The following is an 18640-nucleotide window of genomic DNA, read 5'->3' on the forward strand; positions in this document are numbered from 1 at the left end:
TCAAACGGTTATGAAGGTAAGAATATTGTTAAGTCTTCAGTTGCAAAAGAATTTGTAGTGTCCTGGAGAGCGATATAAATATTTTCCCGATGAAAATGATACTTAATTCGCTATTTGCTTGTCCTTGCTTTGTAAATGATGTCAGAACTGTGTTGATATGGAAAGGAGCAGATATGTGGATCTCTTGTTTGGTTTAAAAACTGGTTCGGTTATTATGTTTTGAAGTTGGGTCGGTATGGGGATTGGCCTTGTGATTTTTTGGAACTCTCCTGTTGCCTGGTGTTTCAAAGCTAATCATGGAAGTGACAGGATTTGATCAACTTAACCTTCTCTCCATTATTACAACCGCAGCTAAAAGACTAGGGAATAAAAGGGCTCTGATGGGGGCTAGGATTGCTAGTCTTTTCTGGCAACTTGGTCTCGTTTGATGGAGATTAAACTGCCTCCGAAATGTGAGTAAAGAACTTGGCCTCAGAAGTTTCAAGAAGAGATCATTATTCATTGGCAAGATACCCAGTTAAAATGTATTAGCCATCAAGTAACTAGGGTTATGATATGTAAACACTTTCCATGCAAATCATATGTGGTAGTTTGAGAATCTTGTCCTGTTCTTGCTTATACCACAGTTTTTCATGTTCCTGTCGGTAGGCCCTCCCTCACCACTCATTAACAGATAAGTTCCATGCATATTAAAATTGCAATTCCAGATCTGCCTTCCCCACATGAAACCCTTTTAATAGTTAGACGACTACTTGGCTGTTTAAAATCCACCCAAGTGGGATTTCTGAAAAAACACAGGAGCAAAAAGGAGATGAGAGAAGCCCACCACATCGGTGACCCGGCTTCGCCTCCGACGGCAGTGCCTGGAAGTCAAGTCAGCTTTGGAGTCCACGTCCACAAAAAAAACGCTCACAGGTATCTTGGCTCTTGGGAGCCTCTGCCCTTCCATTTTGGCTTTCATGAGCTCGTAAGGGCAGACGGCAGACCAGAGATTCCCAACTACTCCTTTCACGTCACATGCCCGGTCTAGCCCTCATCATAATTCCTTGCACGCACCCTTTCTCCTTATTTTATTGCATGGATAATGCTCGGCATATCCCTTTCCATTCCTCTCTCCCTTCAACTAGTTTCCGCATATTTGACACGTGGGTGTCTGCTCCCACCCTTTCTCTACCCTTTTTTTTTATTCCTTTTTTCAGAGTCTTTCGATTTTTTTTTCACTTGTAATCATGAAGAGTTTGGATAAGATTTAGAGTAGTTGCTTTCAATATTTGAAAGCTGGAGCCTCCCACCAATCGGTAGAGGATCCCATTTAATTTTCCCATCACCCACTTGTTTCATTTATATTTTCACAGGTGAAAACATTCTGAAAGGGAGAGCTCAAGCGAGGAATTGATCTCCATTTTTTTGTTGGCAACAGGAGATCACAACGGGCTCTCAGAGACTTACCAGAGCCATTTTCCATGGGACCCTGCTGTTTTAATACCACCGCTCCATTGCAATATTTTCCCAACAAGGACGAAGAAACTGTTCTCTCCAGTTTGCACTCCATTGAAAGCAGCTTTACCTTACAAACGTACTTTAAGCTAAGAAAGCAGAAGCTAATCTGGTTTAAAACCAGAGGCACATGGTTGACATCGGAAAGCAGAAACAGGTCTGGCCCACAAAAATTTCCACCCTCCTCTTTACTTATCCTCACCTAATAATTAAAGTGACTGATAAGATTAGAACCCACAAACAGAAAAAAAAAGAAAAAAGAAAGAAAGGTGGAGAAGCATTGTTTAACCGTATATAGCCAGTAGAATAAAATTGATTGATAAGAGAGGAAGGAGCAGCGGGTGAAGGAGGAACAAGGGCAGGCATTGAATATATAATAGAGGAGAGAGGAGAGAGGAGAGAGGAGATGAGGAGGATTGTCATATTGAAAGGCTGTACCTGGAGTGATGGGGACCCAAGTTGGATTATGTATGACGAGGGTGCCCTGTCGAGGATAACGCTGGATCACAACAGACTTGGATAGTACAAAAACCTTTGGAGTCTTCCGTCCCAGTACTTTTTACCCCACAGTCTAGAAACAACATGATTCATGCGCTGCTTATCGTGTCGGTCCTTCTTCTTCCTTGGGTTTTCTCACAGTCGGAATTCATGTCTGCTCCTCCAAATTTTCGCATAAGCGTGATTTATTCAGGAACGGGTTCTGCAGGTTGAGCGCGCGAAGAGAGAAACTGTGATCTGAGAAGTTTTCAAAACCAAACTGAAATTTTGTTTATTGAGATCCAGCTTCATCATCTCCCATTTTCCGTTTATCATTTTCTTCACCATTAATATTCTTTTCAAAATAGAACAGGGGGTCTGCCGGGTTGAGTTGGATCAAGATTTTTAGGTTAACCCGGAGAGTCGCACCTACCTAAAGAGGAACGAGTTAGAATTAGGTTGGGCTTCATCGCTGATTGGGCTTGTTGTCATCGTAATTGGTTAGGTGGGGAAGGATGACAATAAGCCCAATTAGGATGACAATAAGCCCAATTAATTAATAATAATAATAATAAAAAGCATTTCATTTCCACTTCCCTGTCACGTGTACTAAAAATGGATAACGGGCCCGCATATCGGAACCAGAAGGTTCATTGAACGTGGACAACAGAAGAACTCGAGTTTAAGAAAAGGCAAAATCCGGGCGGAAACTCGGATTTGAACTCAGTTAACTGCACCCCTGTCGTCCCGAAGAGACGGGCTTGCGGGTCACGCTATTCCCTCTGTTGCGGGACACGCGTACATTTCAGCTCCCGCCACTGCTTCCATGGAATAAACGCAGGTGAACCGAATATACCGCCACGTAGCCTTCGCAGTACCCCCGGATATCCTCTTCTTTCTCATTTATCGTCTCCTTCTCCCTCTGAAACTCTCCCGAATATTCACTTTTTAATCTTTCTCTCGTCTCCGCCCTATTTAAATGTCACCATTCTGTCCTCATATGACCACATCTCCCTTCCTTCTCTCTCTAAAACGCGCCTCTACGTAAGCCCTCCCGCCTGAGGAAGAGTGAGGACCACCGGGAAATGTCGCTTTACGTGAGGACGAAGCGGGTGACCGACCCGCTCGACGACCGTGTGAAGGCCTGCATCTGCGGCACGGGCTTTCGGCAATCGGATTCCGTCGCCAGTAACGGCAGCGGCAGCGGCAGCGAGCACGAGGCGGATTCTTGTTTCCTTGACGATCTTGTTAACGGGTTCTTGGTGGAGGGTGATGACTGTGAGGACTGTGGCGGAGCTCAGCATGACGCTGCTGGGGAAACTGACGGCTCGGATGATGATTCGGTTTCGGCCTGCTGGGCTGATCCGAGCGAGGTGCTGAAGCCGCTTGTGAATCCGGTTGGTGGGGATCGGTTTCGGAAGCGGTTGTATTCGGGCGTTGTGAAGGCGGCGGAGGTGTTTTCGTCGCTGCGGGCGAACAAGAATGTCTTCCGGCGGGCTGTGATGGCGTTCTTGAGGGAGTTGGGGTACAATGCCGGGGTGTGCAAGACGAAGTGGGAGAGCTCCGGGGGTCTGACCGGAGGGAACTACGAGTTCATCGACGTGGTGAGGCCGAGCAGCAGGGAGGGAGGCACCTGGGTGAGGTATTTCGTGGATTTGGAATTTTCCGGAGAGTTTGAGGTCGCCAGACCCACTGAGGAGTTCTCCAAGGTCGTTAGGGTTCTGCCTAGGGTTTTCGTTGGGAGATCGGAGGAATTGAAGCAGATTGTGAGGTTGGTTTCGGAAGCCGCGAAGCGATCTCTGAAGAAGAGGGGAATGCACCTGCCGCCGTGGAGGAAGAACCGCTACATGCAGGCCAAATGGCTGGGTCCGTACCGTCGGACGGTGAACCCAGTGGCTTCCAATCACAACCCGTCGTCTTTCTCGGCAGAGATGGATCGTCCGGTGGTCTGGTGCCGCTCCGTGGGGTTCTTCTCCGTCCAGGAGACCACCCCCGTTGGCAAGAGAGGCTTCGTCGTTTAACCCGACGGAACCCCCAGGGTCCCCAATCGGGGACAAAGCCGAGAACGAAGAAGACTATCAGCGAGTTATTTTCCTCAAATGATTAATTTTTTTGGTTGAAGAAAAGGAAAAATAGTTAAATGTTTGTTTATACGCGGCGGACGCCACCGCCTGGAAGCGGCGAAAGACAGCGATGAGGAGGATCGGGGCGCCTCTTCCATTGGGTTTTCTTTTGTCCATACGTTGAAGGCACTGACACAGTGTAATTGAAAACATGGAATACCAGAGAGGAAAGAGAAGAGGCGATGCCAGGTGAGGTGGCAATTTTGTAAAGAGAAGAGCCGAGTCCGTGTCTGTAGATCTTGAAAATCTGCAACTGATACGCCAGTTGAATAAAATTGATTTATTTGTGGATAGATTTTTTTTTTTTTATCGTATTTGCGATTGGAAGAGCTCTAATCATGCTCTTTCATCATTCATTCGTCTGACTCTGCTGGCTCCTGAAACTAGGAACTTGGGCAGTTGAAAAACGATGGGAACTCTTCTTCTACTTCCGGAAACTCCTCAGCTAAACACCAAGCTGGGTGATAAAAATGGAAAAGAAAATGCCATTTCCGTATAAAATTGGAGATGTTTCCCCTGGTTCGATATCGTGGAAGACGATGATACATGCCTCGAGTAGGTCAAGTCCTAACCTGGGTAGGGTTAAAATGCCACTCGAGTTAGCAAAAAAGGTGACAATGAGAATGCTACTTCGCTTTAATACTTACGGTGGAAGAGAAAAAGAGCAGAATATTATCATGGCTCGAGAAATTTTGAGTTAGGCGGAACCCATTTTGGTAGAGAAAGAGATTCATTCTACACCTAAAATTCACTCCCGTGGGATTCAACTTACCCTCGGTAGGGGTTGCTTCCAACCAAGCCGGTTCACAAGCGGCTTGAGTTCAGTTTAGTTCGATTCGGTATACCTGGATTTTGAAGTTCGAGATCCGATATCGATTCGTTTAAATAAACGAGACCGAATCAAGGTTTGGCTTGAAAACTAGCGACCCGCCTCATTAACGGGCTGAGTCGGGAGCAGGAGTGGGAGAGAGAGCAAGGGGAGGGGGGGGGGGGGGGTGAATTCTTCCGCCCCTCGTCACCGTCGAGTCCCTCCCGTCTGCTATTGTCGCCGTCGACACCTGCTTGTCGGCTGCCTCTGTCACCCTCGGTTCGATGTCTTCCTCCTCTCATCTGCCGTCGCTTCTGTTTCTGTCGTCGCTTCCGTCACAACCGTCATCCCCGACAGGTCCTCGTTGGCGCCTCTAACCCCCTTCCCTTCGCATCATCTTGGCGGAAAACCAAAACTAGAGATACCTAATCACGAAGACGATTTCGCACATGTGATGTCGCAGTGCGAGATTATAAAGTAAAAATATATTTTTTTTTAAAATCTCCTTCCCCATGGCTCTTGAAGAAATTGAAAATAAATTTTAGTAGAAATAAGTTTCAAGGAACTATTAATGTCTCATGTTTTTTGTAAACATTTTTTAATTAAAAATTCTTATTAAAAAAATCATATAATTTTCTAAGTAAGATTTTCCTGCCAAGATGGGTTAGAAAATCGTATAGAAATTTATTGAATAAGTATTTGACTGTTGATGCTGTAAATTTTTTAGCATGAGGCAATTTTCATAGCAATTTTGTATTTGACATTTTATTTGATTAAAAATTTATCGATAAGTATAGTAATATATTAGATTGATTATTAATTTTTATTTATTTCCCTAGAATAGGCAACAAGAGGTCTATTTAACTTTCCTAAGAAAATTTTAAAATATTTTTTGTCATTTTCTAATAAGTCACTAATAGTAATAGGATTTTATTTAAAGGTTTTTTTTGGAAATATGTATTGTAGGAAAAACGTTTCTAGTTTTTCCTAGAATATAAAATTTCAATTAGGGGCATTAAGGAGGCCATAGTAAATTTATTGCCAGATTCAAAAATTACAAAATAAGCTAGACAACATTTGGAGTAAAAAAGATTAATAGTGGTGCGTTCTAATCCATTATTAAAATTCAATCCTTTATCTCCCCTATCATTCTTTTTTAAAATGTATGCATAATTTTATATATAATTTATTTGACATATATTTTATATAGAGTATTAAATGTAGGTTAAACTCGAACTGGGTTAAAATTATTAGGCTCGAGTTCAATTACAACTTTAGGCTCGAGGATAGGGTCACCTTGAGCTCGAGTTTGAAATATTTAAATCAAGCTTGACTTGAACAAGGTTCGGACTCAGTTGGATTCGATGCCACCCTTATGCCCAATTTTAAGTAGAGGTCACCCCCAATTTTATGTAAAATGTATGCATATTTTTATATACAATTTATTTGACATGTATTTTTTGAAAAATTTTAAATGTATGTTGGTGCATGAACTCGAGACATATATTTTTTGAAAAGTTTTAAATGAATACTCGAACTCAGTTAAACTTATTAGGCTTGAGCTCGATAACAATTTTAGGCTCGAGCTCGAGTTCGAAATATTTAAATCAATCTCGGCTCGAACATAAGCAGGTTCAGGCTCGGCTCGGCTCGATGCCACCCCTACCTTGGCCTTGGGTAACTTGACTAGGGACTAGTCTCAAATGTCACAACTCGACTCGATAAAAAAAAAAAAAAACATGATCAAAACATTGAAAAAGTCTCACTTATTATATGTTAAGTCGTCTCTTACTAACTCGATCTTTTCACTGATGCAATTAAACTACATTCTTTGGTTAAGAATTTGATTATTATTATTCTAAAAAATAGTTAGTGAAAATAAGATAAGGATCAAATTCTACCCTAAGTTCTCTTTGAGCCAAGTAGAGTAGTTGATGTTGTCATGTACTAGAAGTGAACATATTTCATCAAATTCAAATGTTATTCCGTTCTTAATGTAATATGGGTGAGGTTGGAGTTTTTCTCTTTTTTTTAGTATTAAAAAGAAGTATCGGGTTTTTTATGAGGGTTTTGGGTTTTGAGGAGAAAGTTAGGGTTTAAGACTTTTGGTGTCATTTCTCATCTTAGTTTAAAATTAAAGGAGGGTTTTGAAAAGAGTCAGTCATCACTGATTGCTGAAACCTAAAAAGAAAAGAAAAATGGTGGGCAAACACCTACCCAACAACCCTTTTTTAAATTTTCTTCACCAATCCCTGATCGACTGCTGCCGCGATGTGATTCCCTGCTTCTCTCCTCTTATCCTGTCTTTTTGGATTTCTTCGTCTTGCTTCTTTCCGAAAGAGATGGATATCCCAGGAATCTGCTTCTTTGATCATTGGATAAGGGCGAAGACGTTGAAACGTCAATGTGAGTCATGTGATGATGCTTGCCTCCTCTCCATTCTCGATTCTCGACAACAACTGCCCCACCATCTCCACCTCTTCTTCTTCTTCCAACTACGTACACTCGCTCCCACCGGAAAGATTACGATTTCTCTCAGCTCTTCAAAAGCTCAAGAAAAGGGAAAAAGAAAAACACTGTTATCTGAAACGAAGAAGCAGTTTCTGACTCAGATATGTACTCTCGGCAGAGTTTTATTTTATTTAACTTGTCATCTTCTCTTCTATCGATAATTCATTCCCCAAAAACAAAAACAAAAACAAAATAAAAAAATCAGAAACGAAACACATGGTCGCGAATATAATTTTGAATGATTTTTTTTTAGCTTGAGAGAGACTGATACGAAGCTGGGAGGAGATCAAATCCAGTTTTCAGTCGTATTACGAATCAATTGAAATTTCTTATTATTGAATTATTGAATCAGTAAAACCCTTGTGTCAAAATGGGGTATAAAGAATTAAACACATCCATGAAACTCCCTTATTTTATTTGCCTGTCTTCGTCATTAATACAGTTTAGTCAGGAAATAAATAGGTGGATCAGGGATCAACTTCTTGACTCCATTAAAGCAAGTCGCAATCCGGAAGACTTGAGCTGAAGAAGATATGCTGCCGCTTCTTGTTATCTATCCTCCATTCCACGTTGCTTCCAACTGACGACTTTGTGAGGAGTATTTCAATTTCAGTGATCAAACCTCGTGGGTTTCTCTTTTTTCCTTTAATATGTATCAGGGAGAATAAGATAACCAAATAGAATCCTTGAAGGAACTCAGTTCAAAGCGATGTTTTGGGACTCTAAAGAGCCCAAAAATTTTAGCCAGAGTTTGAACCCATACCTCCGGTTTACTGGTATGATCCTGGGTTAAGTACTAATGTCTTCCACTCCTAACAGGTCGGTCTTTTGGATAGTATTGGTTAGGTGCTTAACATTTGGTATCAGAGTAGGCGTTACATCCCAACTCCGTTGCTATGTTATGCTGTGTTAATGCCACCCAGGACCATAATACTTACATTTAAAAAATTTTAAATAAAAAAATTAAAAAAATATTATTATGATGAATTTAGTACCATTGAATTGCAATGTAAGACAGAGTAATCTAAGACAGCCATCGAACATATTAATGTATAATAACCAGTTTAATAGATTTAAAAGAAAGTATAAATATTTTCACTAATAATATTTATTTTATTGGTAAATTATAATATTAGATATCGAGGGACCCAAAAAGGCTGAATGATCGATCGTTTTTTAGGTTTAAGGTAAATAAAAGTAACTATGAACCAACTAAAGAGAGAATTAATGAGAGCAATTAGAGTGAAGGGTATGTTATCATAAAAAACCTATGTTAAGGAGTCAGATCGGGACCTAACAAGTCAAATTTGGAAAATTTGGAGCTTTGGCTTGTTATATTTAACGAACCTTATTTCAAATTTGAGTTCGATCTGAGCTCGATTAAAGCCTTATTAAAACTTGATGGATAGGCCGAGCCCAAAGCAGATCGAACATCCTACTTTTAGTATCCTAGTTTTAGTGGACTCTCGATGATTTGGTTCTGGACCCTCTTGGTATCGATCCAGTGGTTCATTGATCATTTATGGGCCGAGGCGCAGTCACGATTCCAGCCTTTCGAGTTGACACTTCAGGGTTTAGGGGATCCAAGAGGAACAGAGGCCGCAGCCCTAAGAGCTCGTTACTCCATTATTTGCACTTGACTCCTGGTGCTCTCTCTGTGATGTGAAAAATGCAAAACCTCCATCGAATTGTTTCAAAAGCGGCATTGTATTCGAGGGTTCCGATTTACCGCCGCTTGATCTCCAATAAGCCCAATGACGCTAGTCGTTTCGAATCGCCGGCCGTTTCCACTTGCCGGTGGTTTTCGTCGAAATCCGACGGAAAGGACGGAGACGCGTGGGAGAAGGGATGGGAGAATGTTGGTTCATCCTCGGGTACTTCGGAAAATTCCGGGTCCGATGCCGCGTCTGATCTTGGGTGGGGCGCCGTCTCGTCGTGGTCGACGGGACTGACGAAAGACCATTTTGATGGACAAGCTGTGGGACGGCAGGTCTCGTCGGAAGGTTCTCTTGTGTCGACCCCTACAGCGGCGGAGACGGACAGCGGCTTCGTAGAAGAGTTGGAGAAGGAAAACCGGAAGAGCCAATCGTTTGTCGACGGATGGAAGGATCGGATGAAGGACATAAACGTATTGATGAAGCAAGTCAGGGAGCCTGGTGCTAGGGGATCGTATTTGAAAGATTCGGAGAAGGCTGAAATGTACCGTCTTCACAAGGAAAATCCTGAGGTTTATACAGTTGAGAAGTTAGCGAAGGATTATCGGATTATGCGGCAGCGGGTTCATGCAATCTTGTGGCTGAAAGAGCTCGAAGAGGAGGATGAGAAAAAGCTCGGTCACCCATTGGATGATTCGGTGGAGCTGTTGCTTGACACATGCCCTGAGTAAGGATTCGCAAGACTTCCCTTTAGGAACCCCCCTTTGTGGTTAGTGAGCCTAAGGGTTAATCGCATATTACTGCATTTTTTAGTGACAAAGTTGGATACCTTGACTCATTTTAAACTTGAAACATGAAAACAAAAGCATGCATTATGACATTCTCTGTCTGGTGTTTTTTGTCCTCCTCCCACTTTTTACTTTCTTTACGGTTACTATTTTACTTTAAAAGATTTCCTTGGCGTTTCGTATTCATGAAACATTAGATACTTCTTTTAAGGATTAATGCCTTCGTTGTAGCTGATTTGATTTTTGAATGGCTTACGGATCTGGCTGGGTTTCAATGTAATCTTCTTTTTTCTTTTGAAATTTATTATCAACGCTGAACCATTCATATCAATCTGACTGCTATAAGTGAGAGGAAACTTTTGCTCATGAGGATCTCCATGCATTTATTCATGCCAACTTGGAATCTCATAGACATTCTGGCAGATCCCTTCAGAGCCTATGTTTAAGTGATTCAGAATGTCAATCGATGAACAACTGAGAGCTGATATTCTGTGGATACAAAATACTACAGATAATAAGTATGAAAGAAAAAACAGTAATGAAATGATGGGCGTGATGGAGCTGAATTTGTCGTGTACTTCTTATACATATAATGCTTCTTATGCCAATTTGTTTCTTCATTTTGAGAGCTGTGGCATCTATGAGATTTTCTAGCTTTGATATGTTGGCTACAAGTCTTATTGAGATGGCTGAGTGAGGTTACACTACACATATGCACTCTTGGACATGTTAAAAGAAACAAGATGCGCCTATGATGGGGATTGAAGAGCACCACTCAGTTCTTTTCTTTTCTTGAGATGTTAAACTCCTGTTGCAATGTTATGGAGCCTTTTGTTGGAAAGGGAGATCACATTATTACAGAGGAAGGTTGGTCTCTTTGTTGCTACTATTGAAAAGAAAAGAAACTGAAGATAATTTTTCGGTTGCTGGGAAGAAAGATTTTTGTAGTTATAACCTCTCTTTCTATGTAAAGAAGTAATTGAGTTTGTGGCAGCCTTGGCTTAGCAATTTAGCTGTCACTGATGTGGCTTGGCTTTTTCTAAAAAACTCAAACATTTTTCTCTGGTAGGTAAGACATGAATGTGAGTTCAACTTCAATTATGATGTTCTATAGGTGATTTTAGGTTTGTCTAGGTTGCTAAAAAGTTCTTTCTTCCTAACTGTATCATGCCCAAGTAATGGATTCATCCCTCATTCTAATTGTCACCCCATCATAAAGCATATCTAGGCAATGCAGGCCAAGAAACATAAATGGCAAGACCATGTGCCAGTTGTAGGAGAGTTTCTATTGCTTATTGAGACAGTCTGATACTAAAAACGGTGGTGGATAAAAGAATCGTGGATTTAGCTCTCATGTTATTCTTTGTAATGGTGATATGTCAGGCTGGCCTCAGCCACTCCTTTGGTAGGGAAGCTTCTGCCAGACCTTTGCTTAGCAGGTCCAAATTCTATTTTTACCAGCCGAGAACTGTGAGGAGAATGTCAAGAGGGAGGGTAGCTTTAGATTATGTTCTTTACCAAGTTGTGAGGTTATGCTGAATTTTCATTTTTAAGTGCATCTCATAAACTACCTTTTTGTTATTGCTTGGCAGTATGTAGGCTATCTGAAAGCTTGTAAATGCATTTATACTGGTGATATTTGCTATACTAATAAAAAAATCAAGACTTTTTAATTACCATGAGAGAATCTTCAGTTCTTTTTTAACTCCTTTTGGTTTTCTCTCAATATTGTAAACACAATGTAATCACAACAAAACCTCAGTTGCCCATGAGGCTTGAACCCAAGAGCTACTTTAAGAAACCCTCCTATGTGGGCATTGAGCCTAAGGTTCAATCTGCATTTCGTTCAGACTTATAATCAAAAGTCCTGCATTAAAGTGCAGAGCTCGAGTGACCCTTCCTTCATATTTGCACAGCCAGAGATAGAGTAAAATGCCAATTGACATAAGATAGTAAGCTGTAGTCTCCATGTTATACTAATTGATTATGCCTAAGCCTGGAGATGATGAACATGATCATGCCTTGAAGTCCACTCACAAGGTTTTCATCAGAGTCTATGTGTAGTTTTTTAGCAGAAGCAATCAAGCTTGGTCTTTTTATTAATCGCTTAATAAAATAAATGAAGTTTGGGGAACTAGCCTCTGTCATTTGTTGATGAAGATTGTTGCTGTTGTGCATATCTTCCCACATAGGCCTTGTCCTAACAGTATCTCTTTCCATTATATGTTATTAGTCTAATCTCGAGGTGATAATTGTAAACGGTATTGCAGCTCTTGCTTTTGTTTCCTAGCTTCAAAAACTTGGAATCTGAGGAATGTAGTTGAAACACCTGTGATGATTTTGAATTTCCATCTATTGAGGATTTCCACAAGGGGGGGCTGCATGTACTACGGCTTTGCCTTGCATGCTTTTACCAAAATTTTGTGAAAAGATTTTGAATACTTGGGTAAACACTGTTTGATGTAACCTTGGATGCAGAAAATTTTTAAATGGGTGAATTGGTTGTATCTTTACATCTATCTCCAGTAATCATTTTCTTTGTTCAGTTGTGAGTGGCCAATATCCTATTCCATACTGATTAGCTTTTTTTTTTAAAGTGTTTTCTTTGTTGACATGGCATTTTAGCATTTGATCTATATTTTTCTTCCGCAGGTTTTTCAACTCTCATGACAGGGAATTTCATGTGGCTTCTCTTCCTTACAAACCAGACTTCAAAGTGATGCCAGAGGATTGGGAGGGAACCACCAGAGATCGTGATGAAGTTCACTACGAGATCTCAATGAAGGAGGACGAAATGCTGTACCAAGAGTTTGTGCAAAAGATGAATTTCAACAAGAAAAAGGTTAGTTCATACCTTCTCTTTAATTTACCTGCCAATGTAAATTTGGTCTCTATTGAACACATAAAGCCAATGGTGTAGTAGTGTTCAATTCTGAAATTTTGTGCCAACTTTGAGATGGGATCGAGATGCTTGATGAGATCTCATAACGTTTCTTGATGTGTTTGGCGTCCCTCCATATGTTACCAAGTGTTTTTTTCTTCTCTCCTAGCATGGTGTGTTTCATTGTCAGTGTGTCTCTGCCATGGTTTTTTTTTTTTTAAACTCAATTGTAAACGTTATAAAGTTTAGTTTGGCACCTGTAAAAGTAGATTTATTTGCCTGATTGCAGATGGCTGGGGAAGTGAAGTGCCACAAGTACAGTAGGAGACGTGGGGATGATGGGTGGAAGATTACAGTGGAGAAGTTGGGCAAACAAGCAAAACGTGGCGGAGGTGGTGGCTGGAAGTTTGTGAGCTTGCCAGATGGGTCAAGCCGACCACTAAATGAGATGGAGAAAATGTTTGTCCAGAGGGAGACGCCACGACGTAGGCGTCGGATTCTTCCATGATTGAGTTTATCCGAGAGGATTTTGCAGTTGGAAGACGGGGTTCTGCAACAGTGCAACTGTAGAGCTCGAATCTTACGGTGTTCTTTTGCAAGTATATTTGGTACTCGAATCAACTGTTTGATCTGTCAATGGTTCCAAAGTTGGGTTAAGTGAATTGTGCTGACGCGAGTGGAAGTATTGGTCTCAATCATCAATTGTTTTCTAGTCACGTCCGGTAAAATGAATCTTCAACCAACGAAATGTCGTCTCCCAGATTGTGAGATTAGTTCTCTTCAGGGTTGCTTCTGCTATTGCCTTTTAAAGCCTTCTTCAATTCCATTATCTTTTATCCCTTCCTAACCATTACTTTTTAGCTCCGTTCTTTTCTGTCTCACTCACTTTCTCGTTTTCTGTTTGTTTCAGCTCGTCTCCCTGTTTTTGTTTTACCCTTTTATATTTTTCTTGCAAAGCTCTTCCATGTTTGGATATGTTTCTCGTATTCTTCGTTGGTTTCCATTCTTCTTACCTTGTTTGTATGCACTTTTCGTTCTCCATCGTTCCTCTCTCTCGTTGATTTTTGAGACTGGACTTGTCTTTTAGGTAGATTTTACTTTTATAACTTATGATAAATAACTTAATACTTAAAAATTAAATTAATTTTAGTTAATTAATTCAATATATAAAATAGTAATTAAATAAATGTTTACTTGTATACATGAAAATGGTTAATCAAATTGTTATTGTTTAATATCTAAACTCTCACTCCTAAACTAGTAATTAAATATAACATTAATCATCATTAATTTGTATAAAAATGATTTTTTATTATATAATATTAGTCTATTAACTCTTAAGATGGTTGTATATAAATTTTTTATTAATAAACTAAGATAGATTTTAACTTGTGATAAATTAAAAAATTATTTAAAATCAAATTAAATTTTTTATTAATTAAATAAAAAAATAATTTAAAAAAGGCTTACTTTTGTAATATCAAAAAAGTTAATCAAATATTTGCCCGTTGCTTCAAACTTGTAAATTTTTTTGTGTATATGACACATGCAAATGATTATGAGATTTCTTCCACTTCTTATTTACCTCCATCATCTTGATGCCATCCACAACATCAATCGAATTTTCCAGTTCAATACTTATCATTATGGATTGGTAAATTATTCGGTGAAAAATTAGTTTTTCTTAGTATTTTTTTTAGAGGCAAAATAATTGACACCTCTTTTGTTGTAATTATGGGGAATGGTCTCCTTACCTATCTCACACACTGGTATTTTCTCTCCTACTTTACATATTCAGTTGTTCCTTATCTCACAAAGAATCTAATCTCCATTAGTAAATTAATGTATGGTTTTCCTTTATCCATTATATTTACTAATAATCTTTGCATTGTTCAGAATCGTCTCACAAGATGGGTGGTGGCAATCGATACGAGGGATGAAGACTTATATGTGTTGGAACGTGGCAACCCTGCCCTTATTTCTATCCTTAGAAATAAATCTTTACATGCTTCCAATGATTTATAACATACTCGCCTTGGACATGTAAATCATTCTGTTATTTCAACTTTACATAAATGAGTACATCTTTATTGCCCTCCCCATCATTATGTAATCCATGTCAACTTGAGAAAAATCATCGTATGCCATATCCACATCATGAACATAGGTCGTCTCATGTGTTAGATCTTATTCATTGTGACATATGGGACCCTTAACCTGTCAAATCTCATCCAAGATTTTCTTATTATGTTGTCTTCATTGATGAATTTTTATGCTTTACTTGGCTTTATCCATTGAAATTCAAATATGATTTTTATTATGTTTTTACACAATTTCAAAAACTTGTTTAAAACCAATATTCGGCTTGGATTAAAATTTTCCAAAGTGATGGCGGGGGCGAATTTACTACCACATGCTTCCAAACTCATCTCCATACCTTTGGCATTCATCATCAATTTTCATGTCCATATACACCTACTCAAAATGAGCGTGCTTAACGCAAACATCGTCATGTGATTGAGACTGGTCTGGCACTTTATTTTCACTCCCATCTCACTCCTCGTTTTCTGGGTTAAAGCCTTCAGAACTATAACTTACATCATTAACCGTTTGCCCACACCACTTTTTGGAGGTAAATCACTGTTTGAACTTTTATATGGTTCCTTTCAGAACTATTAAAATTTTCATCCCTTTAATTGTCGTGTTTATACTTGCTTTCGCGATTATAAGTCTAATAAGTATGCCCTGTATTTTCTATATGGTTACAATCCCACTTATAAAGGGTTTCACTATCTTGATCCCATTACCGTGGAGAAGTTAGGCAAACAAGCAAAATGTGGCGGAGGTGGTGGTTGGAAGTTCGTGAGCTTGTCCGTAGGGGTGGCATCGAGCCCAGCCGAGCCGAGCCTGAACTTACCTATGTTCGAGCCGAACTTGATTTAAATATTTCGAACTCGAGCTCGAGCCTAAAATTGTTATCGAGCTCGAGCCCAATAATTTTAACAGAGTTCGAGCCGAGCTCAAGCTTCAACATTCATTTAAAACTTTTCAAAAAATACATTGTCTTGAGTTCGAGCTCGAACATACATTTAAAACTTTTCAAAAAATACATGTCTTGAGTTTGAGCTCGAACATACATTTAAAAATTTTCAAAAAATATATGTAAAATAAATTATATATAAAATTATGCATACATTTTACATAAAATTGGGCATGTCATCTACTTAAAATTGGGCATAAGGGTGACATCGAATCCAACTGAGTCCGAATCTTGTTCGACCCAAGTTTGATTTAAATATTTTCAACTCAAGCTTGAGCTGACCCTAGCCTCAAGCCTAAAATTGTAATCCAGCTCGAGCCTAATAATTTTCACCGAGTTCGAGTTTAACCTACATTTAATACTCTACATAAAATATATGTCAAATAAATTATATATAAAATTATGCGTACATTTAAAAAAAAAATTATGATAGGGGAGGTTTGGGATTGAATCTCAATAATGTATTAGAACGCATCAATATTAATCTTTTTTACCCCAAATGTTGTCTAGCTTATTTTGTAATTTTTGAATTTGGCCATACATTTACTATGGCCTCCTTAGTGCCCCTAGTTGAAAATAAAAACTTTAAATAAAATCCTATTACTATTAGTGACTTACTAAAAAATTACAACAAATATTTTAAAATTTTCTTAGGAAAGTTAAATGGACCTCTTATCGCCTCTTCTAGGGAAATAAATAAAAATTAATAATCAATCTAATATATTAATATACTTATTGATAAATTTTTAATCAAATAAAATGTCAAACACAAATTGCTATGAAAATTGCCTCATGTTAAAAGTATTACAGCATCAACTATCAAATACTTAGTCAAAAAATTTTATACAGTTTTCTAGCCCATCTTGGCAGGAAAATCTTATTAAGAAAATTATATGATTTTTTTAATAAGTATTTTCAATTAGAAAAGTATTTTAAAAAATATTAAGCACTAATAGTCCCTGGAAACGTATTTCTACTAAAATGTCTTTTCAATTTCTTCAAGAGCCATGAGGATGGGATAATTAAAATTTAAGAAAGAGTTTTTTTTTTATTTGCTTATGATCTCGCACGTGCGAAAAAGGGGGGGGTCTCCTTAACTTAGATTTCTCTAGTTTTCGCCGAGACGACGTGGAGGGAAATGTTTGTGCAGAGGGAGATGGCACTACTCCCATCTCTCTCTCTCGTTGATTTTTGAGACTTGGCTAGTCTTTTAGGAGAGAAAATTAGGTGAGTTCAGGTCAGATTTTGAAAAGAATATAGGATAATGCGTAAGAAAATACTAGATAGGCCCCTAATTCATAATAGAAGAAGTTAATAAAGTCCAAATACAATTAAAATACACTTGTCCGCCCCAAAGTCTAACAACATATCAAACTTTCTGGTACGTGAATGGCAGCTTGAACTTCCAATTGCTGGCATCATGAGGAGGCAATTCGGTCATCGTCCGCTTAGAGATGTCATAGCAAACCAAACTTTCTCCTATTTGTAGATGGATCACTTGAAGGTGCTCATTGAAAGCACAAACCCGGACGGAGTTAGGATGGAACCGTTGGGCTGAATCGACGGCCTGAATACGCATGGAGCTCAATGTTGTCACGGAGACATGGTAGATTTCTCGCCACATACCTTCAGTACCGATCACCTCGTCCATAACCCAGATGTAGAGTCCATGAGTTTCACAGATTTGACAGTAGTGGAGGCGGCCCTCTGATTCGCATAACAGTCCACGCGAGAAGTACGCAGCCATCGGCAATTTGATGAGTCCAAAAAGCGCTGTCTTAAAGCAGAATATGACAAAGTACGAATCCCGAACCCAATACAGACTCCCATCGAAACAAAGGGAAGAAGCACCCAGACAAAATCTGCCAAGAAAGAGACGCACAAGCTCATCATTATAATCATCAGAAAGTTTTGCAGGTTTTATCTTCCATTCACTGGTCTCTGAGTTGAAGATTGCAACATCGAGATCACACGAGAATCGTCTTCTGTTCGCTCCACTGGAATGGCGCAGGTAAGTGACCATAAATCTGTAGTGATTGCCTTCTGAGTTGGGCATAAGACCTAAACCAATCAGGTAACGATCATACTCCATTGATCTGAAAAGACGATGCCGAGGAAGAACTGTGGTAAGCTTGGTACCAGGGCTGTAAATATGGTAATCGAGCTCATGATCCTTTTCGTTTTTGTTGCAGTAGAAGATGACGCCGTTGCATGAACCCACATTCCAAAAAGCGAGCAGAGAATGGAAGACGACAGTGTCTTCGAGTGTGAGAGAGCCTTTATCGTCCATGCGATAGAACAAGCTTTTAAGTGCGCTTCCACTGGAGGACCGCATGAAGAGGACGAAACCGAAGTCTGTTGATTTGGTAGGGAAAGAATCAAATTCAGCAATCAGATTCTTCCAATCCTTTGAAACAACTTCACACCTGAACCGTGATTTCTTCGGCAAACGAGAAAGAATATCAATCAGTATATCTTCAGGCAAACTGACCTCCATTAAAACAACAAGAGTAGAACCGCACAACGAAACAAGGATGGAAGACGTCGATCAAGATATGGCAACGCCTCGAGAACTTATACGGTAAAAGAGCCTACCTGTTTGAGTTTAATTTGGATTCTAAGAGTTGCCCTTCTACGTAGTCCTTGTTAAATTAGGAATCCTACTTTTCCTTCCATGATCCTTGGCTGACCTGCTTGGATCCTTCGCTGCCCGCAGCTTTAGACAGTTAACGGAGCTCGGTTTAGGGTGGGGGGGTATAACTTTACTTAAATTTTTTATTAATAAACTAAAAGGTAGATTTTAACTTGTGATAATACTTAAAAAAGTAAATTAATTTTATTTAATTAATTAATTATAAAA

The 18640-nt window shown here is 39.4% G+C and overlaps 3 protein-coding genes across 3 annotated transcripts; 2 read left to right on the top strand and 1 right to left on the bottom strand.

Annotated features, from left to right (window-relative positions):
- Nucleotides 1–2845: 2845 nt before the first annotated feature.
- LOC137962760 (uncharacterized) lies at nt 2846–4382 on the top strand. Its single transcript, XM_068809814.1, has one exon. The coding sequence runs from the start codon at nt 3060–3062 to the stop codon at nt 3993–3995; it is 936 nt and encodes a 311-aa protein (XP_068665915.1). The 5' UTR covers nt 2846–3059; the 3' UTR covers nt 3996–4382.
- Nucleotides 4383–9035: 4653 nt separating this feature from the next.
- On the top strand, nt 9036–13510 carry LOC137962766 (protein GAMETE CELL DEFECTIVE 1, mitochondrial). Its single transcript, XM_068809827.1, has 3 exons — nt 9036–9798; nt 12512–12701; nt 13030–13510. Exons 1-3 carry the CDS (start codon nt 9086–9088, stop codon nt 13246–13248), a joined length of 1122 nt encoding a protein of 373 aa, XP_068665928.1. The 5' UTR covers nt 9036–9085; the 3' UTR covers nt 13249–13510.
- Nucleotides 13511–17149: 3639 nt separating this feature from the next.
- LOC137949156 (F-box protein At3g07870-like) lies at nt 17150–18277 on the bottom strand. Its single transcript, XM_068795395.1, has one exon. It carries the CDS (start codon nt 18275–18277, stop codon nt 17150–17152), a length of 1128 nt encoding a protein of 375 aa, XP_068651496.1.
- Between the last annotated feature and the right edge of the window lie 363 nt (nt 18278–18640).

This window comes from Aristolochia californica, unplaced genomic scaffold (assembly GCF_029961685.1).
Source record: "Aristolochia californica isolate CCGP_79_NKW_82.1479 unplaced genomic scaffold, dmAriCali1.0.hap1 SCAF_1, whole genome shotgun sequence".
Lineage (NCBI taxonomy): Eukaryota > Viridiplantae > Streptophyta > Magnoliopsida > Piperales > Aristolochiaceae > Aristolochia > Aristolochia californica.

What these genes read in the sequence shown, in the direction of transcription:
- LOC137949156 (XM_068795395.1), bottom strand. Translation starts at nt 18,277, where the DNA reads ATGGAGGTCAGTTTGCCTGAAGATATACTGATTGATATTCTTTCTCGT.
- LOC137962766 (XM_068809827.1), top strand. Translation starts at nt 9,086, where the DNA reads ATGCAAAACCTCCATCGAATTGTTTCAAAAGCGGCATTGTATTCGAGG. An exon ending in TTGCTTGACACATGCCCTGA is followed by an intron (nt 9,799 to 12,511) that starts GTAAGGATTCGC and finishes TTTCTTCCGCAG; the next exon opens with GTTTTTCAACTCTCATGACA. An exon ending in TGAATTTCAACAAGAAAAAG is followed by an intron (nt 12,702 to 13,029) that starts GTTAGTTCATAC and finishes GCCTGATTGCAG; the next exon opens with ATGGCTGGGGAAGTGAAGTG.
- LOC137962760 (XM_068809814.1), top strand. Translation starts at nt 3,060, where the DNA reads ATGTCGCTTTACGTGAGGACGAAGCGGGTGACCGACCCGCTCGACGAC.